At 39.5% G+C, this 25457-nt stretch overlaps 2 protein-coding genes and 1 non-coding gene across 4 annotated transcripts; 2 read left to right on the forward strand and 1 right to left on the reverse strand.

The window, feature by feature from the left end:
- Positions 1-777: 777 nt before the first annotated feature.
- On the forward strand, positions 778-10317 carry hal (histidine ammonia-lyase). 2 transcript variants are annotated; one of them, XM_008411852.2, is made up of 22 exons: positions 778-2270; positions 2524-2590; positions 2797-3306; positions 3409-3469; positions 3570-3597; positions 3674-3748; positions 3833-3905; positions 4032-4098; positions 4184-4221; positions 4328-4453; positions 4578-4717; positions 4889-4936; positions 6192-6339; positions 6445-6540; positions 6730-6788; positions 7468-7548; positions 7680-7745; positions 7820-7985; positions 8095-8229; positions 9329-9437; positions 9527-9596; positions 9748-10317. In XM_008411852.2, the coding sequence occupies exons 3-22, from the start codon at positions 3060-3062 to the stop codon at positions 9877-9879; spliced, it is 1965 nt and encodes a 654-aa protein (XP_008410074.1). In that variant the 5' UTR covers positions 778-2270; positions 2524-2590; positions 2797-3059; the 3' UTR covers positions 9880-10317. The 2 variants fall into 2 exon arrangements, with proteins under 2 accessions (XP_008410074.1, XP_081464036.1); XM_081607910.1 differs by lacking the exon at positions 778-2270 and having other exon boundaries at positions 2318-2590.
- A 1825-nt stretch (positions 10318-12142) lies between these two features.
- On the reverse strand, positions 12143-12229 carry trnay-gua (transfer RNA tyrosine (anticodon GUA)). The gene is given in 2 exon segments: positions 12143-12178; positions 12193-12229. It is a non-coding gene; the product is annotated as a tRNA-Tyr (tRNA).
- Positions 12230-15739: 3510 nt separating this feature from the next.
- LOC103466341 (netrin-4-like) lies at positions 15740-25171 on the forward strand. The gene is made up of 10 exons (XM_008411851.3): positions 15740-16225; positions 16316-16872; positions 18243-18515; positions 18913-19039; positions 20373-20561; positions 21832-22039; positions 22176-22288; positions 22378-22446; positions 23413-23586; positions 24673-25171. Exons 1-10 carry the CDS (start codon positions 16165-16167, stop codon positions 24813-24815), a joined length of 1914 nt encoding a protein of 637 aa, XP_008410073.1. The 5' UTR covers positions 15740-16164; the 3' UTR covers positions 24816-25171.
- The last annotated feature ends 286 nt before the right edge of the window (positions 25172-25457 follow it).

The raw sequence follows: 25457 nt of genomic DNA on the forward strand, positions 1-25457 counted from the left end.
TAACAGAATTGAAAATGAACAAATTTAAGCAGAAGAAATACTATTTTTTAATAACATAAAAACTGAAAATAACAGAGTTTGAAGACTGCAGTCTCACTTTAAGGTAAACTTGATATGTGTCAGATGCATTTTTGGTTAAAACATGATCGTTCTTCATTTAGTAGAGTTTTCACTGAAGTAAGAGTAGCAATACTTTGTAATATTATGAAAGCAAAAGTGAAAAGTTTGATATAAAACACTTCTCAAACAGGTTACTCAAGTAACCTGCCTCTGAAAAGCACTGTTCGTGGATTACCCTGACTACTCCCAACAAACCATTTATCTGTTTGTTTGTTTTTTTAACTTGTTTTGATCTGCTTTACTGTAAAGATGTTAATAGCATAAAGGCTTTAGGAAGGTGGTAGTTTTTAATACAATGCTTGTTGCTCAGTGGGCACCACAAGTCAAAAAACAGTTACTGTTATGTGCAGAGGTGCATGTTTGGTTATATGGCCATGCCAAATTTTCCATTGTACATCCTAAATATGTACATTTAAATCTATCATGTTTGTTGTATGCCAGCTATCCAAATTTAATTAGCAGCAAAAATACAGGAAGTTCAGGATTTTATGTAATTGTAAATGAATTCATTCAGTAAACGTTAACTAAATGGTGTAATAATAACAATAACAAAACTATTGAATTTTACTGTAAGCCAGTTCTGTCAGGGAGTCATAATGCAGAGCAGCATGGAAACCTTAAACATTCCCCACACTCTCCACACACCCGGTGTCTCTACACTCTGATCATATTAATTTCAGGTAACAAGTTAAAAAACATTACAGTTTATATTACTATGTATATTTAGACATTTATTAAGAAAAGGTGTGGAACAAAGCAGGGCAACCTCAAACATAGGTTTATAAAAAATATATATTTGCAGTAAGACATCTGTAGTTCCCAATCTAGGGTTATTTGATTAGTTATTTAGCCGTACTCACTCCAAATATATCTAAAATAAAAGTATTAAAGATAAATTTATACTCGTGTGGATTCAGATCTCCAGAAAGCAGCAACTTCAAAGATTTAACCATCCAGCAAGTGACGATGAGACTTTTGACGATTTATTATAGTCACATGTAGCGTTTGATCAGCAGGGGGCACTGTTGAGCACTTACAGCTTCTACAAGTGAAACGTTTTCCAGCAGTTTTACGTAATGCATTAAGTGTTGAAGAAGCTTTTCTGGCCCAGGCCTATTTTGACACTTCAGATTGGTGATCCCAGAAGAAAGAAAGTTTTCTTTACATTGAATGATATAACATGATGAAAACCACGTGGTCCAGTAGGCAGAGACATTGTGCTCATTAATCTGTTGAAAATGACAATTATGTATTTTCAGATCTAGAAATTCGAACAGAAAAAAAAATAGTTTCTGGAAGTTTCTAATGTGCCAACAGGAGTAAGCTTTAGAATAATAGTTCCCTGCTTAAGTTTTGTTGAGATTTTTCTCTGACGGTTTTCCTGGTGAAATTAAGACGTAACTGTGAAAGAAAGAAAACAACTGTCTCTTTCATATTTTCATTTAGGTAAATTGTATTGCTTGTATGATTATGGCCCCAAATTTACAAACAACCTGCTAAAGTTGACTACACAGGCTGATGCTGCAGTACAATCACCCCACGTTTATTGATAAATGTATAGTTATGGATGTTCATTCATCAAAGGGTGGAGGAGACAGCAGCAGTAAAGCTGGACAGGAATCCAATGAATCCAGAAAATATCTGGAGTTTCAAGTTTGTGTGTCACAATAGTGGTTAACAGTTTTCATTGTATTATGATTGCTTTATTATTATTATTTTACATTGCATATTTTAACAATGCGACAGTAGGTAACATTGTTGAAGGTCCTGGAGTCTTTCTGAGTTGATTTTGCATGTTCTTCCTGTTTGTGCATATTCTCTGGGAACTCCGGAATCTCGCTCTTTCTGAATTGCCCTTATGAGTGTGTGTGTGTGTGTGTGTGTGTGTGTGTGTGTGTGTGTGTGTGTGTGTGTGTGTGTGTGTGTGTGTGTGTGTGTGTGTGTGTGTGTGTGTGCGCGTGTGTGCGTGTGTGCGTGCGCATGCGGTTGTTTGTCCTGGGTGTCTATGTGTTTCCCTGTGATGGACTATCAACCCCACCTCTTGCCCAATGACAGCTGGCACCAGCCCCCCTGAAACCTGGAAGGAAAAGCAGCTATGGACTCTGGATGGATGTCAACAAGATTTGAAGGTTTACATCTCCACCTCAGAGGTAACATGAAAAATGAGCAGTGAATGTTGATACAAATAATGGGGGGGAACTGGATCGAAGTGTTTGACTTTTTAATAAATATTTGTTTAGAAGATGTTTTTCCTGACACTATGTTTACTCTGGGAGAAAGACAATCTAAAATGGTTTGTTTGGCATTACATAAATGTGGTAACAACTTTAGCAGGGTCCAAGCTCTTTAATAAGATGCATACTTTTCTTTTTTTTTTGCGCTGTGATGGCCTTTACTCGACAGGGGAGAAGACTTGGCCGGGACTCGAGCCCGTGACGGCTGCGTCTAGGACCGAGGCCTCCGTTCATGGGTAATGCCCGCTTTACCCCTGCGCCACCAGCGTGCCTCATACGAGCTTTTAAAGATTTATCAAAATGCTCCTGGAATCACGTGATCATCACCTTCCTGAATATTCATTGTCATAATCATAAAAGATATTCACGTATTGATTCTCTAGCTCCATTTTTCCAGCGTTAATCATTTCTGCTACAACAGTCATTTTCCCTCTTCAAACAGGAGCACATCCCCCTGTAAGGCCTCCTCCCCCTTGGCTTGTAACCGCATTTGGTCGATGAGATCAAACATCTATGTGAACGACCTTTGGAGGTCACTGTTCTCTAAAGAAAGAAAGAAAGAAAAACAAAACAAAAGGTGCTACTCCGGCGAGGCATGCCCCCCTCAGCCCGCTTCTGATTGGTGTTGGGGAGGCGTGCGGCTGAAGGTGGAACCCAGGAGCCCAGAGAGCAGCGCTCACTGCGGCCGAGACTCGCTGACGCGCAATGCCTCGCTTTACCGTCCACATCCGAGATGAATGGGTGGCGGTGGCCTGCCGGGACACCTCCAAAAACATCCAGTGGCTCGGACAGGAAGCGCTGAAGCGGTACATAAAGAACAAACCGGACAACGGCGGCATCGTGTCTGTGAAGGAGACGCGGTTCTTAGTGCGCAGGTGCCAGGGCCTAGGCTTGCTGGACGCGGATGACGCCATCGATGATGTGCTGGAGGATAATGACTTTGTTGAGCTTGGTAATAGTTTAAATGCAAGACCACCCTAACTGTACACATGGGTATTGCTTCATTCAAAGATTTTATTAATTTAAAATAACTTTTCTCCTAAATTGCTTCCAGCAATTGAGGGAGACACCATGTCTTCCGACTTCATCCCATGTGAGCCTGGAGTTTCAAATATGTATCCTTAAACCTGCAAAACAGACCTTAGAGACATTTAAGTAAATCCAAGTAGCAACAACATTTGGATAACGTTTATTCTTAACTAGACTACAAAACAGCACAGCTGCGTACAAAGAACCCGCAGAAGTAAGTATATTTTCTGTTGAACGCCTGAAAAAGGACGTCAGATTTTGTTTTTGTGACACACATTTTGCTTGTGCAGTACATTAGTTTGGATGGCAACAGCCTGACTTCCACTGATCTGGTCAACTTAGGCAGAGGACTCTACAAAATAAAGGTAATGATCAAACACTGTTGTGTTTTTTCTGTCGGTGGTAAATCTTTGACTTCCCTCCTTCCACCAAACTTTTTTTTTTCCCAGCTAACTCCGGAGGCAGAGAAAAAGGTTGTGCAATCACGAGAACTTTTGGACACCATTGTCAAAGAAAACCGAGGTAAACTCGCATTTAATGACTGATTAATTGCGGAGAGTGTGCTGTAAATCAGTGATCGCAGAATTTCGTTTCCCCGCAATTTGATAACACCATTAACTTTTTTCTCTGCATCTGTCATTCCTGCAGTTGTCTACGGAATCACGACAGGTTTCGGCAAATTTGCCCGAACTGTCATTCCTATCGGCAAGCTCAAGTAAAGGCAATCTTTTCTGGTTTAATCTCTGTAAACTGCTGCAGAACAATCTTCTTTTATGTGCCACACACTTTCTGCTCCGCAGGGAACTCCAGGAAAACCTGGTGCGGTCGCACTCAGCAGGTAGAAATCTGGAAAGCCCACCTTGAGATTGACACTTCTGAGCATTCAGTATGTTGTACTTTGTTGCAATGGGGAAAGGCTTTAGAGTTTTTGCTGTGATTTGTAGGTTTGGGGAACCCATTGAGTCCTGAGAGGACCCGCATGCTGCTCGCTCTGAGGATCAACGTTTTAGCTAAAGGCCACAGCGGGATTTCTCTGGAAACCCTTCAAGCCATGATCCAGGCCTTCAATGGTAAGCTTCAACTAGACCCATCAGATACCAGATCGTTTTACCCAAGCTGATTTGGTTCTCTGATCGCTTCTTTAAGAGGCTCAGAGTTGATTTCTGACTAATCCTTCTCTTTGCCCCCATGCAGCCTCCTGCCTCTCCTTCGTTCCAGAGAAGGGGACGGTGGGAGCTAGCGGAGACTTGGCCCCCCTCTCACACCTCGCCCTGGGACTGATGGGAGAAGGGAAAATGTGGTCCCCCAAGAGCGGATGGGCAGACGCCAAATATGTACAGTCACCTTCCCATAGTTTCAACACATCAGTTCTGTAATAATAACTAAAGGAAATGAGCGTCGTTCTTGGAAACGTAGAAGGTTGCTAGGTCCAATGGGGAAACATGTTTGCTTTTTGATGACCCCTGTCTTTGTACACGCTCTATCTCCTTTTACTCCTGGTTCAGGTCCTGGAGGCCCACGGACTAAAGCCAATATCACTGAAACCCAAAGAGGTAACATTTAAAAATATGCACGTGGTTTATCTGAGATTAAGGGATCAAAGTACACAACTCGTTCTGACAATTACAGGATGCTATTTTTTTTTTCATGTTTTAAGTGGGACAGATGGACGATTATCAAATTTTAAATCGGTTAAAACAATTTTATTTATAAGATAAATAAAACCTAAATACAGTTTGCTTAAGTGTACATGCAGTCATCGTTGAATTAATGAGACATTTGAACCATTCTTTTACTATTTGAGCATTTATCCATTATTTAGACCTGTGTGAATTTTAAAAAATACAGTATCTATCAATCAATCAATCAATCAAATTTTATTTGTATAGCACATTTCAGCAGCAAGGCATTTCAAAGTGCTTTACATAATTAAAATAAAAACAGTGAGAAAGAGAATAATATTTTGAAAAAGATGAAAACAAATAAAAACAATAGATGCTAATGTGCAGCTAATTTTGTTTTTAAAAATCATTGAGGTATCCATCATCGTAAAAAAGAAAAAATGTACAGTTCATTAGAACGCCCAGATTTATGTTATATTTGCTTTGATGGGAAATAACTGAGTTGATGCATTTAATAGGGATTAAAGGTGATGAATCAATTGCTGAAATAATCGTCCAACAATTCAGTGATTAACTGTGAACTGGAGTATATAGGTTAGAAAAAAATACATTTTGCAGTAATTAAGCCAAAACTGTAGAAAAATTGTATACATTTTGCATTTAAAATATAATTAAATAAAAAACTTTGTCTGTAAATATGTTCTAACCAGAACTTCTCTAGAGACATAGTTTGGCTTTATTGGGCTGAAATTATGTTAAAACAAAAAAAAAACTGTCATCAGTTTAGCCCTACACTGTATTGATTGAATGATTTTCACATGTTGATGTTTGAAGATGAAGATGCATCCTTTCCAATAGCTTACACTAAAACAAGGCTGTGTTACCACATTTAAAGGGGGGGAAAAAAACTCCTTATTGTGTTTAAAAAGGAATTTAATTATTTGTTTATTTGGATCTTATAACGTATCTCTACTACTAAAAACGCTGAAGTGGCTAAATGAAGTATCTGCAGAAATTTCCGTCTGATTAATGGATTGCCAGAATAATTGACAGATGAATTAATTGCTAACATCGTCGTTAGCTGAGGCCCTATATTTAATAACTTCTCTCCATTTTCCCACTGTCCACCACCTCGTAAACTTGACAAAAATAAATAGACAGTTTCCTCTGTCCGTCCTTCGCCCAGGGCATTGCTCTGATCAACGGTACCCAGATGATCACCTCTTTGGGGGCGGAGGCGGTGGAGCGCGCCCGGGCAATTGCCCAGCAGGCGGACATCGTTGCTGCTCTCACGCTGGAGGTGCTGAAGGGAACCACTAAGGCCTTTGACAGCGGTGAGCAACAGCAGGAAGAGCAGATGTGGATAAATCCACGTCAGAGTTTCTACTTGACGTGGATTTACCCACAATTCATGCCAACACGTTGCCGTTTTCCCACAGACATCCATTCGCTGCGTCCCCATCCAGGCCAGACGGAAGTTGCCCTTCGCTTTCGTTCGCTGCTGGACTCTGACCACCATCCATCTGAGATTGCAGGTTAGCAGAGCGACCCAAACTCATTAGGAGGATCGCTTAATGAAGCCATTTTTTAAATTAGTAATACACATCAAATTTGTCACCCATAATAAGGTTTGTGAAGGTGTCTTCGTCCATGTGGATTTAGGAAAACATGGTTAAGTTGCCATGTTTCATGTCCATATGTGTAATGTTAATGTCCATTTTCAGAGAGCCATAGGTTCTGTGACAGGGTCCAGGATGCCTACACCATGCGCTGCTGTCCTCAGGTAACTTCAGGTCAAATGTAGTTTAATTAGTCAGATTAAACAAAAAGTTGAAATTGAGCATCGCAAATTTTCCATGTGAAAGTCACGTAAGTTTCACCTAATTTAAGAATAAAGTTACGAGACATTCTGAACCAATTATTTGCCCTGGTTGTCTTTCACAGCATATAGCAGTACTTGGTATTTATCATCATTAGTAATCAGGGTAAAAAAAATAGAATTCTGATCATTTCCAGGTGTGTCTCAATAAATTTGACTTTAAGTGAAAAGACAAAAAAAACCTGTCAGCAATTCAAAAAGTGAAACTATGGAGGTTTACTACTACTACTCTGATTCATTTTGATTTTGTAAGTTTGCAGATGACAAAAGTCAAAACCTAGTTTCTCAGAAGATTTGAAAGCAGTTTAAACCATAAGTTTACATGCAGTGTCTTGTTACGCGCTGCCTAACAAGACACATTTTTGTTTTTGCTCACTGTCTGGAGTTAAATTAGATCAAACTTCTCTTGTGTTAGCTTAGTTCGAATTACCAAAATTGTTTCTATTTGCTAAATTGTCAGAACTTGGCGAGAACATGTTTTAGGCATTTTGTTTTTAGACATTTCTCTTTGAGCTTATTCAAGTTCGTATTTAAATATGTGGTGTTTAGATAAGCTTTCATTAGTGTATTTCTTTGTATGCAGGTGCACGGAATAGCGAATGACACAATAATGTTTGTGCAGAACATCATCAACACAGAAATCAACAGCGCTACAGACAACCCTGTATCCTTCAGTGTCATGTGACCATGAAACAATAAATGTCTTCCAAGAATTTCACACTTTTTCAAAAATAACTTATTATGATTGCACATGGACTTCCATGTTTTTTTATTTTACCTTAACGGCCGTACAAGATGGTATTTGCAGAACGAGGTGAAACCATTTCTGGTGGGAATTTCCATGGAGAATATCCGGCAAAGGTTTGTGGGTAATAAAACAGCCTCATGACCTTTGAGGAAGTAATTAACTCCCAATGCCATATTTTCTCTAAAAGGCTCTAGACTTTCTGTCCATCGCTGTCCATGAGCTGGCTTCCATCAGTGAGAGGAGGATTGAGAGGTTATGTAACCCCTCACTGAGTGAGCTGCCTGCCTTCCTGGTTAATGAGGGCGGCCTCAACTCGGGCTTCATGATTGCCCACTGCACCGCTGCTTCTTTAGGTTGGTTTGTGAGCATAACAAATGAAAATGTTACCTGAGAACTTTAGGAAATATCTTCACTTTAATCATTAAATGAGTAGAAACTCATTTTGACATCTGTTCCTGTTAGTTTCAGAGAATAAAGTTTTATGCCACCCTTCGTCTGTGGACTCCCTGTCCACCAGCGCGGCTACGGAGGACCACGTGTCTATGGGAGGCTGGGCCGCTCGGAAAGCCTTGAGGGTTGTGGAACATGTGGAGCAAGGTGAAACGCTCTGTCTGGAACATTTCACTGCAAATTGAAATACTGGGTCCAGAGGATCCTACTGCAGAAGAAAAACCAGCATAAGTAATAATGAATTAATGTTCAGACAATGCAAAAACAAGTCAAAGTGTAGATTTGTATTGGTTTAGATGGTTTTTCAGAATAAAATTCCAAAAGGTCTCACTTATTTCTTGAACTATGAAATTAAAAGTCCACTGTGAAATTATGGCAACAGGAAAGGCAAGTTTATTTCAGCAGCAAGATAATTCAAAGTGCTTTACATGAAACAGACAAAACATGACTTTGCAGCGGCGTAATACAGGAAAGCAAAGGAAAAGTTGGAATACAGGCTAAAATGAATGATGTTTCAGTACATACTGATCAAGGCAAATTCAAACAAATGGGGTTTTAGTCTCAGTGTTTAAGTGTTTTAGTTTCAGCAGTTTTGCAGTTTTCTGGAAGTTTGTTCCAGAATAGTGGACCAATCACTAATCCGAATGTTGCTTCTCCATGTTTGGTTCTGACTATGTGGATGCAGAGCAGACCAGAACCAGAAGGTTATAGTAGGTTAATGCAACAACAGAATATCTGCATGTCGGTTAAGTAAGTCGAGTCTAGTAAACGTTCATTAACCCCTTAACCTGCAATGGATCGCCCGTGTGCTGTTTTTTCCATTGTATCAGGTTAAAGGGGTTAAATGCAGTGCAGTGAAAACTTTGAGTCATGCCTTGTGTCTTAATACTTGCCATATTTTCTTTTAATCTTTCAAAGTGGTTTTAATACATTTTCATCCTTTCTGAAGATCAATTTCAGATTCTGGCTGCTTTTTCACTCATTTTCAGTCTGTTACCTCAAAGCCGTCTGAGTGGAAACGGTTAGAAACGGTTAAACAGTTTGTCGGTCACAAGATTTGGTCCAGTCAACAATGTATCTGTTGCGTAATGTTAGAAGCGACCATGACCTGGCAGTTAACAGGGAGCTGTTGTATAAATGACCAAATAAAGAAGTTGGTCATTCTTTATTTGACCAAAACATACGCACATAAAGATATTCTAAAAGATATTCACTTTAGCACAATTAACGTGATTTTTGTGATCAGTTCTTGCCATAGAGCTGCTGGCGGCCTGCCAGGGTATCGAGTTCCTCCGCCCTCTTCGAACCACCACCCCGCTGGAGAAGGTCTACGACCTCGTGCGCACCGTTGTCAAGTAAGTTAGACGGATCTCAAGCCCACAAAAATATGTAAACGGGGAATATTTGTCTCCTATTTCCTCATTTTCTGCTTGCACTGTAACAGGCCGTGGATTAAAGACCGATTCATGTCGCCAGACATCGAAGCTGTTCACCGTCTCCTGCTCGACCAGAAGGCAAGAGCTAAAATATTTGGAGTTTAGGTCATTTTGTCGAGACAAAACCAAAAAATCTCAGTGTATCTTATTGGAATTTGATATAAATGTAGTTCACATTTGTGAAGTAGAAGGAAAAGAATTTTTGAAAATGCTTTCTTATCAATCTTAGGTGTGGAAGGTGGCCAAGCCTTACATTGATAAGTATCAGACTGAATATATCCCAGAGTCTCGACCCAATTCCCCCACCGCCTTCGCCCTGGATCCCCCAGCATCACCGAGGAAACGCGTCCGTCACGAGTGAAACAAAGCTTCAAATTAAGTTCACTCTGTTTTCTTACTGTTCTGCATGAGTCATTTTTACTGATCAAAAACTAAAAGTATAAATATTGTTACAAAGATTAATTATTAGTAAGACCCTGGAAGATTTCTGACATGAAAATCTGTGGAGATGTGTTGCTTACTTAGGAATACATTACAAATTGTATTATTATCTGGGAAATTAAGTTTTGTTATTTCCTACACTTTCTCCAACAGCACTGCAGTAAACTTGCATTACTCTTGACTATTGTTGCTCATTTAGTTTTTATAGCCTCTTCACAGTTTCAAGCTTTATTAGCATAAATAAAATTGTTTTATGTGTAATTATTTGCTGCTATGTTATGTTGATGCATCAGTCTGTGTTTTACATTGTGTTTCTCTTGTTGGATTTTGCCATGATTCATTAAAAATGTTTATCACATTTTTCTGTTATATTTCTAACTTCATGAAATTGTTGTATGTTTCATTGTTATTTCTGCAATCGGTGTCGTTATAAGTGAAATAATGTGCCAGTGGAACAAGTAGTTACATAATTTTAAAAACATCCATTCAGATTTTCGAAATATGTTTTTTTTCCTCTACTCTTACTTGAGTAATCTCTTGGGATGGCTACTTCTTACTTTTACCTGAGTGAAAACATGTGGAAGAAGTGCGACTTTTACTTGAGAACAATCACTGACTGTCCTGATTATTTTTTTTTTTTGTCATTTGTAATTATTTTACTTTCAGTTCGCATTTCCACCAGTAGATGGAGATATACATCTATTTTAAAGACATTATAGCGTGGAGATTTTTTTATTTTTTTTTTAGATAACAAGCACTCTTTTAATTTGGGGTCTGGTTAAGGGCTGTACGTGGTAAGTGAATACGATATAATCATCAAAGTGACTGTGTATATTTACAGAAGACCAACACGGATGAACTGTTTGCTCTGCATTTATTCAAAAAGACGATAGAGACGCACATCAGTTGTCTTGTGGGTTTCATGTGCACTTCCGGTTCCCCCACAATGCTCGGCAACAATGTGCGTTATCAGTGTTACAGTACATTCACTTTTGTTATGCAATAAAGAAACAACTATTCCCAGGAGTTTAGAAAGGTTTAGAAATTATTTTCTCATTTGCTTTTTAATAATAAAACTTTTAATTGACAAAACTGCTTAAACTAAGCATTGTTAATACAACAAACACACCTAGCGGACTTAAAAGTTTGAACTTCCCATTAAATTTAAACATGATGTATATATCTGCAGAGCACAACAAAACCCCACATTGGCTGTTCTTTGGGTTTCATGTGCACTTCTGACTCCTACATGAAACAAGATTATTGTTACACAAATAATAAAGCCAAACAAATGAAGCGCAATTACAGGCACTCGCCACGAGGGGGCTGTAAAGGACGCCCACTGAGCATAAAACGTAAATAAAACATATATTCACATATAGCCAAGCGTCACAGTAACACTTTAAATTATCCTGTGAATAACGTCCATGTGGAATAACATAGAATATAATATTTATAAAAAATAAATAAATGCAGAAATAGCCGAAGCAATTTCTCTAAATATGAATGACATACTTTCTCAATGTTTTGCGGCTATGTGAGGGAGAGGACGTTACGTAGACACGAGGAAAAGCGCACGCAATACAAGACCTTCAAAATAAATTTGCTCAAAGAAATATAATTTATACATTTCCCAAGAAACAAAAAAAAAACAGTGGCATAAGCTGGTTATTTAACAAAGGTAATTATAGTTGTAATTACTCTCTTTTGTTGCGTAAAGCAACTTTCAACTGCCATGTTGCTGAAATGTGCTAAACAAATACATTTGACTTGACTTTTCTGCTGAATTTACAAGACTTTGGGACAACAAAGGATATTTTCTATTCTATTCTACTCTATTTTTCAAAAACTATAATTATGGTCTACCCTAAAGGAAAACGTAACCATGAAAGAAAACAAGCACATGCGGACCTGGTAACATGCTTGTGTTGAAAGTTATGATGCACGAGACTTACTGTCTGCTCTCTGATTGACCGAAAGGCTGTCTGTAATGTGTTACCTGAGGATAAAGGTCAGACTTTTAAGCACTGTGCAGTAATCTTTCACACACAGAGACGCAAACACACCTTCAACTTATGATTAAACCTGCTTTAGCTGACGTGTTATGGGCATCCTATATACGAAGGTTAATGCGTTCCGTCATAGCAATGTAAAAACAAAAAAAAATAAAAAAAAACATCGTCTCCTTCGAGCCGGAGTCGAACCAGCGACCTAAGGATTTCAGCTGAAGCCTCTACAGTCCTCCGCTCTACCAACTGAGCTATCGAAGGGACCCCACGGTACAACCCACGACTCAACACAATTAATAGTGACAACATTTCCGAGTCCTTTCCACAGTACATCGATTTATGTATTATTCCTGTGAGTTATATTGAACCAAATGTTAACTATTTTTTTTTAATTTGTCTATTTCATCGAACAAAACCATTGCGTCCGATACAACTAAATATTATAAGAGAACTGCCCGCATTTTGCCTACAACTTAAAATCCTTCTGTGATAAAACCAGAGCAGAAACAGACGGTACTTTGGACAAAGACAGAAAAAAATAACATAGACTATGAAAAAATATTTTAACTTTCCAGGCAATGAAGTATCATTGTGTATGCAGAAGTCACATCATGAAGGGAGTCCTATCTCTGTTCATTTACAGCAGACTTGGTTTGAGTTTTTTTGTCCAAAACATTACAGCGAAAAAAGAAAACAGGTCCAATAAAGGCAACTGAGTTTCGTTACACGTAATCAAATTAAGTTTATCCAAGTAAGTATATTGAACAAGTGTTCAATATACATTTTATGGCTGGTAGTGTTAATAACGTTAAATTGGCGTAAGGGGGACATCTGCCAAAGATAAACATCATAAAATGAGCTGAGAAGAAAAGCAGTAATGATTAGCCTGTGGTCTTCTCTGGATGTAGCATGTCTGGCTTTTTGTCTGGCTTCTGCACAAGTGTAGACAGATTACTCGCTAGGGTTCAGTGAGCTGAAGGTACAGGGTGACAAGTCTGCGTGAAAGAGGAGGGAAGCATCGCCTTTTACAGTCTGGAAATAAAGCTGGCCAGTCGGACCCGTGTCTGACATTCTTACTGAGGCATTACACGAGGAGACCACTGCAACACATATATGCCTGGTCAAGGACAACACCACAGGAACAACAGAGATCATATTGCAAATATCTCATGTTAAAGCTTACAGTCTAACTGTAGCGACTGAACCAATGCAAAAATCATCTATTTGAAGTGCTTTACTTGTGTATCCTCAAAAAGTTGGCTGTTTTTTGTAAAACAGCAACTTAATTAATAGCATGTAGGGTCATTTGAACCGACCTTCTTAAGATTCTTAAGATTCCAGACCTTGAGCTCAGACTGTCGGTCCCACTCCACACCATGACAGAGCCATCACCGTGCTTTACGGGTATAAAAATAAATGAATCACTTTTTAAAATTTTCTCCACACCTTTTCTTGTCGCTTTGTTATGAGTTTGAACCAAAACATTCAAATGTGGATCCATTTCTCCCTTCCTCAGATCATCCAGTGACGATGAATTGACAAAGACAACATTCAGAAGCAGCTGGGGTCGAAAATGAGATTGAAATATATATTTTAAAAAAACGAGTTAAAAAGTAGTTATGCTTATTCAGTTCTTTTTATGAGTTTTTTTTAGCGACTTAATCCGAATCTCCGTAAAGTTTTACGCACAAGTCAAATCAAACATTAGAGTACTTTAATTCCTAAGCTTCAGTTTGATGAACAAATTGAACACATTTTGAACAAAATTAAGTCAAATTCCCGAAATAATTGTGGCTGTTAGTCACATTCCATGCTTTACATTTTTTCTTCTTAATATGGGTAAATGTTGGGAGTTTTGGAGAGCAAGAGGAAGTTGCTCGTAATGTGCAGAGCTTTCTTCCAGTCAAGGGAATACAACCCAGATCAGCCAAGATTAGACATCCGTCCTGAGACAGTTCTCATTGTGATCTCTTGGAATTTTAAGGGGAAAAAACAAACAACAACAACAACAAAAAAACAGGAGGTCTGCTATGCCACAAATGATCTGGGAAAGACTAAATGCGCCATGTAAATCTAGAAACACTCCGAGATCAAGCCTGTTTCCCTTTGAAGCATCATTGTGACGAGAGCAGCAGAATCCCAGGAATGCCACGCTTTAGGGGAAAAGAAAAAAAAACAAAACTATGAATGTTCACCACCGTCGTCCGTCTCTTGACGAATGCGAGGCTGTTTAACTAAACGGCTAATTGTCACAGTGCGAACAGACTAAAACTAAACATGTGCAGATTGTATTAATTATCTTGACAAAATCTCTCTGGACTTAGTCAGTTGATGTCACTTTGAAATCCATAAATGGGCCAGAAGGCATGAGTGGAGCCGCATGATTAATGGGTCAAGGGTTGTGCTGCTCCCCAGGTCCAGGGCTGTTGTCTGTCTGAGGAGACAGACGAGGTGTGGTTAATAAATGCCAGGTAGTCCTAATGATACGTTTCAGGAATGTGGAGGCAATCTTCATGTCTCAGTTAATGTTTTATACCAGCAGCAGCTTTTAAGCGTCTCCTTACAGCATGTTGGACATAGATAAAGTCTCGCTTTGCGCCGGAACGTTCTGTTCCGTCTAATGCCACTGATTAGTTAAAATGAGAGAAAAAAAATAAATAGCCCTGTAAAAGTCATAAATACCCCTTTGAACTTCTTCACACTTTGTCTCCTTAGAGCCACAAACCTTTATGTATTATATTTGGAAATCGTCTCGTATACATGTTCAGGTTGACGTGTTAATATTTGTGTTAGAGCCTCGTTTTTTGGTAGAAAACTTGGGGTTCCCATAAAATTGATGATTTTTTTTTTTCAAATAATTCTCCAGGTCTGGATGAGACTTTTTGAGATTTTGCCCGTCAGTATTTTGACTTTTAATTTATTGAATAAATGTCCTTTCATCTTCATGTTCAGATTCAAAGTTGAACTGTCTACGTCTCTTGTGAAAATTCCAAAGCAAAACAAAAACACAAGACAATAAAACTACAATGTTTTATCATCTATGTGTACAGAATGTTCTTTACAGAAACTACATTTATTTTAGAATATTTCAAACCCTACCTGATAAGTGCAAATGTTATGAAATAGATAATAGACTCTGTATCAGTGTAGAATGCAAAAAAAAAAGTACCGTAGTGAAATGGCCCAATATCACTCTTTGGAAGAAAACAAAAAGACAGTTTCAGCATTGTGTGTTTTCTTGATTTGATGGAGATCAGACTTCTGAGCAAGAAATTCAAGGTGAATATTTAGTCCATGTTGTTACAAGAACAACATTAAAACGACGTGAAAATGTGAGCGTGTAAAAGGTTTAGATGAGGTGAATGTCTGTGTATTGGTAGCATTGTGGTTGTCCGCACTCTTTCCATTTTCAGATGATTACATAATCAGTGGTCAACTCGACGCTCGAAGCTTTACTCTTTGTTTCATAACCTGAATTTTTCCACAATTCTATCCATGACCTGCCTGCTGTGTTCCTTAGTCTTCATGATACTGTTTGTTTTTTTTTCTCTATGTCTCTAACAAACCTCTAAGACTTTCACAGAACAGCTGCGTTGCATAGGGATAAAATTACTAAAATCACACACAGGTGGTCTCCAATTATTATTTAAGATACTTTTGAAGACACTTGGCTGCACTGCATTTTATAAAACATACATTTTAGATTTTTCTTTTTTTATTATTATGATCAAAAATCTTTGTGTCATCAATGTGTCATTTCTCTTCCATTTATGCACTGCTACCCAGAAAATCAAATTAAAGTATTTTTAGTGTGTCAGAAAACGTTTAAGACTAATTATTAGGTTTGGTTAGCGGTGCTGTAGCTCTTATAGTTTTATTATGCGATAGATAGTAGGAGTGGTCTGAGGTGGGCGGAGCTAATGCCCTTAAGTGCCCAATGTCAATGAAACTTTCCACTGAGAATCCTGAATCCTGGAATGACGTGATTGGAACCGCGGGGCTCTAAAACAATATTAGGATTAACAATGATTACGTATCCCCACACATAGATGTGATCTCAGCTCTGCAAACATTTCGAAACTATTTCTTTAAATCATGAAGAGGCATGTAATTGATGCGTGGTTTTCCTGAATCCAGCCTTTAAATGCTCAGCAGCGGATTATTTCACAGTTTGTGGAAGTTGCCTCTCCTGCAGGATGAGACTGGGGACTCTACTAGTTTTTATTTTGACGCGCGCATCTTTCTCTCTGTCAGCCGGTGAGTTACAGATGTTTAACTTAAGTTTGAATAAACTTTTCACCCAGAATAAAAATTTCGCTACTTTTTCCACCCACTTTCTCTTGCCAGAACAATCTAAAGCGAAGAGCCCAGGTCCACACAGCCGCTGCTCTGACCGAGCCTGCAACCCGCGCATCGGTAACCTGGCTGTGGGCAGAGTGCTCCACACGCAGTCCGTCTGCGGCTCCAACTCTTCGGAGCGCTTCTGCTTCTTTAAACAGACCGCCGGGCCCCGCGGCAAGCAGTCCTGCTCCGCGGCTAAATGCGCCCGCTGCAACGCCGCCGAGCCCGCACAGGCGCACCCTGCCTCGGCTATGAGCGACTCCTCGTTCCGCCACCCGGACACCTGGTGGCAGTCTGCTGAGGGGCTGGAGGAGGAGGCGCTCCGGCTGGACCTGGAGACCAAGTTTCTCTTTACTCATCTGATCCTGGTGTTCCGCTCCCCCCGCCCGGCTGCCATGCTGCTGGAGCGCTCCCAGGACTTTGGACGCACATGGAGGACCCTCCGATATTTTGCCCAGGACTGTGAGAAGATGTTCGGCCTGGCTGAGGGTTTGTCTCTCGAGGGAGACGGGGCAACATGCACCTCCAAATACTCAGGAGCTTTCCCCTGCACCAAAGGAGAGGTGAGGGTCCCTTCAGCATGCAATAGCGGGCCAACACAATAAATTCTGAATACTGAAATTCTGCAGCTGATTTAGGTTGTAGTCCCGTAACATAGAAAACGGGCAAAGGGAAAAAAAATTTAATGCCTAAAGTTAAAAACTCATTGCTAGAAGTTTTCTGTTGAAAGTTTGTGAACCTAAACATTTCTATCTGCATATGAAGAGAAATGTGTGCATAGAGACGGGTATAGTGTAAAATTTGAATACAAAAGATTCAATTCTTTGATATTTAGCCTTCTCACATTTAGCACCAAAATTTACATGTATATATGGCAAATTATTACTTTAAGAAAAAAGATTTCCATTTTAAATGCCATAAAAGTGAGCTAACTAGTAACATGCCACACTTTCCAGTTTTTAATTAAATCTATATTACTCGCTGCTGTTTCTTTGTCTATCACACTTGGGGTGATAAAATCTATTTTGCAAGAACCATCCATATTAGCTTACGGAATTTGGGAAGCAGAAGTACTGAGTTAAACATACAGTGAGAGGAAAGGGAGATCTTAAAGAGAAAGAAAATAAAATATCACAGGGATGTGAGAGTCCACTTGAAAACCTCCTGTCATCCTGAACCAGTAACAGCAGTAACCGTCTGCTGCTCTCCGTTTATTTCCAGAATGTTGATTTTGAGTCCTTCCAGACGGGTTCCTCTTTCTAAAGCCTCCCGCTGCTCCGACATGCACATCTACAAAGTCAGGGTCCAGCTTTTTATTTTATTACTAAGGAGATCAGAGACCTGCAGAACCTTTCCAGGGCTCTGAGCCACAAAAATGTCTGATTCACAAGCAAGACACAGACGGCTACAGAGGGAAGAAATTACCTTCTTTTTTTTCTCAGAACTATTGAGCTCATAGGTTTTTGGTTCATAATCAGCTTGCTTTGTTATCTTTGCTCTGCAGCTGCTTGACAGACAAGTTTGAAGTCACTGAACTTTTTTTTTTTTTAAAAAGGTTTTATCAGCTCTAGTGGCCTTTATTAGAGTTAATTGACAGGAAAGCAGGTAATGAGAGAAGGGGAAGACATGTGGCAAAGGCCGCCAGCCCGGGAATCGAACCTGCAGCGGCTTCCCTATGTGGACTGGGCTTAACCCCTGCGCCACCACAGCACACGTCACTGAACCTTTTTGTGTCTTGGCACGTAACAAACCCATTATGTTTTCATTTTTTTCTAATCAGCAGATTTACATGCTGATTAGAAAATGGAGCTTCTGTTAAATTTTCAATCACCATAAGAGACACAATCTCTGTTTTTGACACATTTATTTTAAAGTTTTCTTTAGATCGTTTGACAAGTCTGGTTTTCGTCTTGCCCTGTCCTGTGCTCTTCAGGTAATCTACCGAGCCCTGTCCCCTTGGCGCTCGGTGGATCCCTACGGACTAGCTGCCCAGAACCAGCTCACTGTCACCAACCTCAGAGTTCGTCTCCTGCAGAGACAGCAGTGCCCGTGCCAGACCAAACATCCGGGAGCTGCCTCTCTCCCGACGGACCACTACGCTATCTATGATTTTGTTGTCAAAGGCAGCTGCCTTTGTAACGGACACGCTGACCACTGCGTGCCAGCAGGAGGCTATCAACCCGGCCCGGAAAAGGCCAGCAGTGTGGTGAGTTTCCATGTAGTGAAGACGGACTCAGACTCTCGCGCCGCTTTACGTGCTGCCTCAGCTGAGAGATGAAGTGAAGACTTGAGACTTGACGTCGAGCCGTTGTCCTACCCGCCATTACAGGGTCTTAACGATGTGGAAATCTCAATTATAGTATTGAGCCTAAGACTTTAACGACCTTTAATCTTAGGTGTTTCATTCTCTGCGGCCTGCTGGTTTATTGGCAAGAAACTTAAAGGAGTTTAGATGTGCTACGCTTCTTACTCTGTAAATAAAGCTGGTGTGCAAATGTTGCAATGCTGCTTGCAGGAGGGCGGCGGCTCTAAACTCTAATGCAAGGATTATTGCCGCTTCCAAAAGCCTTAAAATCATTTCCTGTCTTTTGTCCGATTGGCAGGTCCACGGCAAATGCGTCTGCAGACACAACACGGCCGGCGACCACTGCGAGCGCTGCGCCCCTCTCTACAATGACCTGCCGTGGCAGGCGGCCAACGGCATCATGGGTACACCACACAAATGCCAGAGTGAGTTATGGGGCTAGAAAGTCAAAAGCAGATTGGGAGCCTCTGCATGTCGAATTGGGCGTCATAAATCACGTGGGAGCCTTCAGCCGCTGATTGCATCACGAAAGCGTTCGGACCCCATGAACTTGTTCATGGTTTGTTGCATCAAAAGCCGTAAGCATAAATGTGTTACGTTAACACAAAATGCTTACTTCACAAAACGTATTTGTGAAGTGAAGCAAAAAATGATGCGTGGATTTAAAATTACTTCAAAAGTAGAAAGTCTTTAAGGTGTGGTTTGCAATTTTATTCAGCACTCATTAATCAGTATTTGGGTTTTTTCTGCAGTTACAATTCAGTCCAATCAAAATTAGTCTTTTGGAATATTTTTCTACTGGCTTTCCACATTTACAGACTAGAATTATTGGTTTCTTCTCGTTAAATTTGCCCTTTTAAAGTTCTCCAACAGATTATCAATTAGTTCTATGTCTGGACTTTAACTAGGGCGTTCTAGTACATGTCTTTGTTGAAACTACTTCAGGTTTTTGTATTTAGGGACATTTTGCTGCTCAAAGGATAACCTTTGACCCAATTTCAAATCATCTGAAGCCTCTATCACAGGGGTGTCAAACAAATTTTTGTTTAGGGCCAAATCAAGATCCCGAACGCTCTTAAAGGGCCGGTTGTTACAGAATGTATTGATAAAACCTGTTTACAAACTCTTAAAATATAAATTAATTCTTATAATTAAATAATATTATTAATCGTCTTTTCAGTCCTCCCAGGATTTTGTGATTATTTTTTGTGGCTTTTTTTGCAATAAAAATCAAAGTGAAGAATCTAGAGGGCCACATAAACAGCTGTGGTGTGCCAGATTTGGCCCACAGGCCTTAAGTTTGACACATGTGCTCTAACAGGTTTCCTCCCAAAATGGCGTCGTATTTGACTCGGTCAGATTCCCTGCCTCACACGTCATTCTCCGAGCATGATGTTGACACCGCCATCTTTTTGATTTGTCATGATCGTCACAAACTTATTTGAAAAGATTTTGTTACAGTCAGCATTACTTTATTTACAAGTTGGACTAATACGGTGCTCTGCTTGGTTTTATTTATGGTTTTATTTTAGGGGTATCTGAGTAAATGGGGCTAAACTCATTCTTTTAAGGTTTTTAATTGGAAAAAGAAGTCAATTTCCGCTTCACAATGATAAATAGCTTTGTTCTTCAACCACATAAAATTATAATAAAATGCACTGAGGTTGCATTTTACTGAGGCAAAAAGTGAAAAAAGTTTCTGATGTAAGTTGACCGCCATGTTTTCATTGAACTGTGTATGTTTCTGATTGAACGCAGAATGCAAGTGCAACGGCCATGCCAGGAGCTGCCACTTCGACCGAGGACTGTGGCTAGCTGCGGGACGGCGGAGAGGAGGCGTGTGCGACCACTGCCTCCACAACACAGAGGGCCGTCACTGTCAAAACTGCAGGAGGGGCTTCTACAGAGACCCGAGCCGTCCCAAAACCGCGCCAGACACCTGCAAACGTAAGAGAATTTGACGTGAACCTGTCCAGACTGGACAGGTCCACCTTTGGCCTCGCACCATAAATGGACGGCAGCAGAAAAGCCTAATTAAGAGGCTGATTTCCCTGCAGCCCTCCAGATTAAAGCACGCCGATCTCCCCGATAAGAGCATGTGCATCCGTCGCTGCTTTATCAGTAATGTGACAGGATGACCCCTTCCTTATCTTAAGCTGTGATATCCGTCGTCCCTCCTGAGCCAACCACGTCACCGCTTGGGAATGTGACTGCAACATCTGACAGCAGAGGAATTTCTCATGGTCCTTATGAGCACATTTTTCCCATTCTTGCTTTCGTCGCCCCCTCCAAAGGAATGCTGCTGCATCTGTTTAGGAACAAACATGCCATATTTGGAAAAAAACATTTGTCACAAATTTGGGAGATTGGAACACAAGTGGAACAAGCGGACTTTGATTCTCGTGAGGCTTGTTTTCGAAGAAAACATGTTGATCATTCTTCCAGGTAGCTGCTGAAGCAGTCAGTGACTCACCTGCAGTAGACAAAAGTCATAATGATCCCAGATTAGAGAATCGAGGAGGAATCAGTTTAATCCCTTCACAGTGCAGCGTTCACTGTATCAAAACACTGAAACTCCAGTTTTTCATAAGTGGACTTTCATTGTTTTCCTCATATTACTAGTTTATAAAAAATTTCCCCAGTACACAATAATTGTGTTATCATGCTAATCGCCGGTCATTTTTGCATGAATGTTGCATTGGGAAAACCACCTTTTCAAAAACTAAAAATTATACTACATAGCTTATTGGAAATTTTACAATCTAAAAAATATCGATCTGTTTCAGTTACATAAAAAAAATAGAAAAAAAACGTAGATGATCCAACTAAAGTCACATTTCTAATCTGAAGCTTTAAATGATGTAACTGATTCTAAAAAGCTATTTTGTATTTTTTTAGGTTGTCTTAGCTATTGAAGCTCCACATGGTAACTCTGTATTCAAATGTACTGATATTTATTGGTGCTTTCACTGAACAAATAGTGGCAAAAATAGTAAAACTATCCATCCTGACGATGTGGACAGTTTTGCTGGGTTTTGCACATCATTAATTGGAATTTATCGTGACAGAGATAAATAAAAAAAAATCTCATCATAAGAAATTTATCACGATAAGTGAGAAACGATACGATAAATGCCCCTACCATGATGCCAGAGTTGCAAACATTTCAGACATATTAACCTGCACTTGTCTTGTTCTTTGCCTGTCTGCTTCACAGCCTGCTCCTGCCACCCTGTTGGCTCGGTGCCCTCAGCCGGTGGCACCATCTGTGGCCCCAGCACCGGGGAATGCACTTGTAAGCCTGGCGTGGAAGGCCCCCACTGTGACAAGTGCATAATGGGATACTGGGGGCTTCACGAGTATGGCTGCCGTCCATGTGAGTGCACGGGAGACTGCGACCCCTACACCGGTGACTGCGTCTCTGGGTGAGAGCCTAAATGTATTAATCAGCATAAATAAATCAAGCTAGGGCAATACATACTGTGAAGGGAGATTTTTTTTTTTTTTCTGTATTAACTCTAAATAGTGTTGCGTCTAATTGGCTTTACCTCTGCTGTGCAGCGGAGATGCTGAGGTCCTCTATGCAGCTGCTGGAAACCCAGGAAATGGCAGCAACGATAGTGAGACAGCGCTATCAAGAGCAAAGGAGCTTTTCTCTGCACTGCACCACTCTGGTGAGGAACCAGTCACCTGTTTCCATCCAGACATCAGTTGAAGAAAGTACCCTTCAATATTGATCATGTTGTGTTATTTTGTGCTGCAGAGAAATGTGAATGTGTCGAAGGTACCCTGGGCAGCCCTAAACGGTTCTGCGTAGCTAAGTTTGACTATGGTAAGCAGAAATCGGTAATTATTCAGAACTGTGTAAGAGACAGCCATTACACAGAGGGCAGGCAACCGTATAATCCAGATGTAATTAAAAACCTGCAGAAAAAGATGAGGTGTTACATGTTGGCGGTGTTGATGTTATTTAAGTAAATGTACATAGATTTTAAAAAAAGCATAAACTATGGATGCCTAACCTGTTTTATTAATATTCCAATGTTTTTCAATGAAATACTTTGGTGTAAAAAAAAAAAAAGAGTCTTTGTAGTCATACCTCACTGAAAATAAATTAGAATATTATTAAAAACCCCTTATCACCAAGTGAAACACATAAAGGAGATAGATTGTTAAGAGTGACATTTAAACCTAGAATACAGATCAGATCGATAAAAAAGCTTGTTTTTTTTAAAAGTATGTTTAATACTTGTATTATTTTCAAAAAGTACTTTTAATCTGACAAATGAGGCTCATTGGGTCGTATATTCTTATTTATTGAATATGACTGTATTTAGAGGACTAAATATTGTTTGAAACTGGGAAAAGAAAGTTGTTTTTCAGGCACAAAAGAACTGAAACAGGACGATGTGGGATTAATTATTTGCTGCTTATTGAAACTCAGGGAAGTTTGAAGTGAACTCTCACCCACAGTACCAGTACAGTGACATCATTTCACTCTGACATGTTGTTTGTGAGCATAAAGTTTATCAGACAGGAAAATGAGTTGTTTCATTCTGGGTTTTGTGTCCTAAAATATCTGATGGCATCCCAAAACGACTCAACCCAAAAGAAACAATCCAGATGTTGCGTATCAGAATTTGTATAAATGAAATTAGTCTCAACTAAAAATAATTGCCTGTATAAAGAAAAAAAAAACTCCCACCGATAAATACCGATATGTTTCACAGGCAGATTTCAGCAGGACTTTAATAAAGTTCCTAACAGATTTTTTTAAAATCTACTGTTTGTGTTGCAGTTCTGGTGGTGAAGGTGATGTCCGCTCATGATAAAGGCTCTCATGCCGAGGTGGAGGCAAAGATTAAAAAGGTTCTGCAGCAGAACCCGCAGATGAAGATCCAGCACGGAAACATCACACTTTATCCCGAGTCTTGGACTGTTCGAGGCTGTACGTGTCCCATCCTCAATCCAGGTTAGCGCCGGCGTTTACGTCCATTCAGCAGCGTCACGAATGCCATAATAACTCAGAACTTTTTAATGATTTAATGACCCAGTTTTTAGTCATGGCCCACACTTTTTCAACAGGAATAAAGTCAAAGCATTGGGAAGGCCATCCTGTAAGGTTAATGTCAGTCTTCTGAAACCAGTTTTGTTGTGTATTTGGAGACATTTCCCTACTGCAGCAGCCGATTGTGTCCAAATCCAAACCATCTGACCCAAAATGGACCCAAAATATCAGCTTCATATGAAAGAAAAATTGTTATAATGTTTAAGAAAACACCAAGAAGAAGAAAAGCTCAAGCTGCAGCAGTAGTTCCGTAACACTTGTTTCTTTAAATGATGGCTTTTCCCTACTGGTGCTCATTTGTATTGTTTATGTATCTGGAAACAGTGATTCTTGAGAATAGGGACAAAATGGGTTTTAATTTTCCCATAATTTTTTAAAATTATTTCTCAACCTTATGTATGCAAATATGACAAATAATGTTTTGGAAATGTAAAGATGCTAAGGTGCAGGCTCCCAGTTGCAACATTTTTTTTTTTAAATTTCATTTTTAATTAACCTGACCTAGCGTTGGTGCCCCCCAATACTGCCTGATTTTTTTTTTACATTCTTTTCATGTCTGACGGTGTTGACAAAAACTAGGGACAAATTTCAATAGAGTTGGAAAATTTATAAAAAAAAAATTTTTATTCAATTTATTGATACTTTTATAATTATTTATATGACTACTTATACTTAATTGTCATAATATATAATTTTAGTATTTCTTTATTTGTTTTAAACTATTATAATGTATTGAGTTCTGCTCCTGGACAAGGGATTTTACAGGCATCATCCACGGACTACAATGTTTAAAAAAAAAATATTCAGCAAACACCAGGAAAATATACATTGTTGTGCTCACATGACCCAGGTTAGTTTAGTCAGATATTTGAAAAAATAATATTTTGTGTATATTTTATTCAAATTTTGTGCTTTATCCATAGGACCTGTTTTGTCCCTATTCTCAAGAATCGCTTTGATCGTTTCTGACATTTTTGTCCTCCTCCCTAGGACACGAATACATCGTGGCTGGCCATAAGAACTGGAAAACTGGCCGGCTCATGGTGAACACCAGGAGTTTTGTTAAACCATGGAAGTCGAACCTGGGACGCAAACTCCTTCACATTATCAGAAAAGACTGTGGGCGCAGGTAAAACGCTGCCCAGGTCAACAAACGGACGGTTTGTTGATCCATCTGAATGTTGGACCAAAATCTGGTCCAACAATCTTCAGAGAGACTCTGTTTTGTTTGGATGCTGAAGTGAATGACTCTTATCCCGTCTACTGAGGAGCTTATAGGACAGAAAAAGTCTAAAAGACAAATTATCTTTTTTTTTTTCAGATTGTTTTTAAACTACACACAGAGTTATATTGTGTCGACTTGCCAAAAGCGGCAAAAAGTTTCTATTGTCTTGTTCCGGTTATTTTATCGATAAGTACTTGAACATTTTCAAAGCCAGTTTTTACAATTATTTTTTATCTCAGATATTAATAAATTATGACAAGTTGACATTAACGTGTGTGTGACTCCTTAGTAGAAAAACCTCTCTGCTCTGAAATATCTCCAAAAAAGATATCTTTTATTTTTGCCTAACTCATCTTTTGGCTAAGATGGTAGTAGCTTTTTTTTTTTTTTTTTGCCATTACATTAGGAAGGTGACAATATGCTAATTTAGCCTTTCATCCAGTTCAGTTGAACAGATTCTTCAGCCAACCAATTACTTATTATCAGGATTTTCTCTCTCTCTCTCTCTCTCTCTCTCTCTCTGTTTCTCTCTCTCTCTCTCTCATGAAAC

This window comes from Poecilia reticulata, chromosome 6, assembly GCF_904066995.2.
Source record: "Poecilia reticulata chromosome 6, P_reticulata-male-v2, whole genome shotgun sequence".
In the NCBI taxonomy this organism is placed as follows: domain Eukaryota; kingdom Metazoa; phylum Chordata; class Actinopteri; order Cyprinodontiformes; family Poeciliidae; genus Poecilia; species Poecilia reticulata.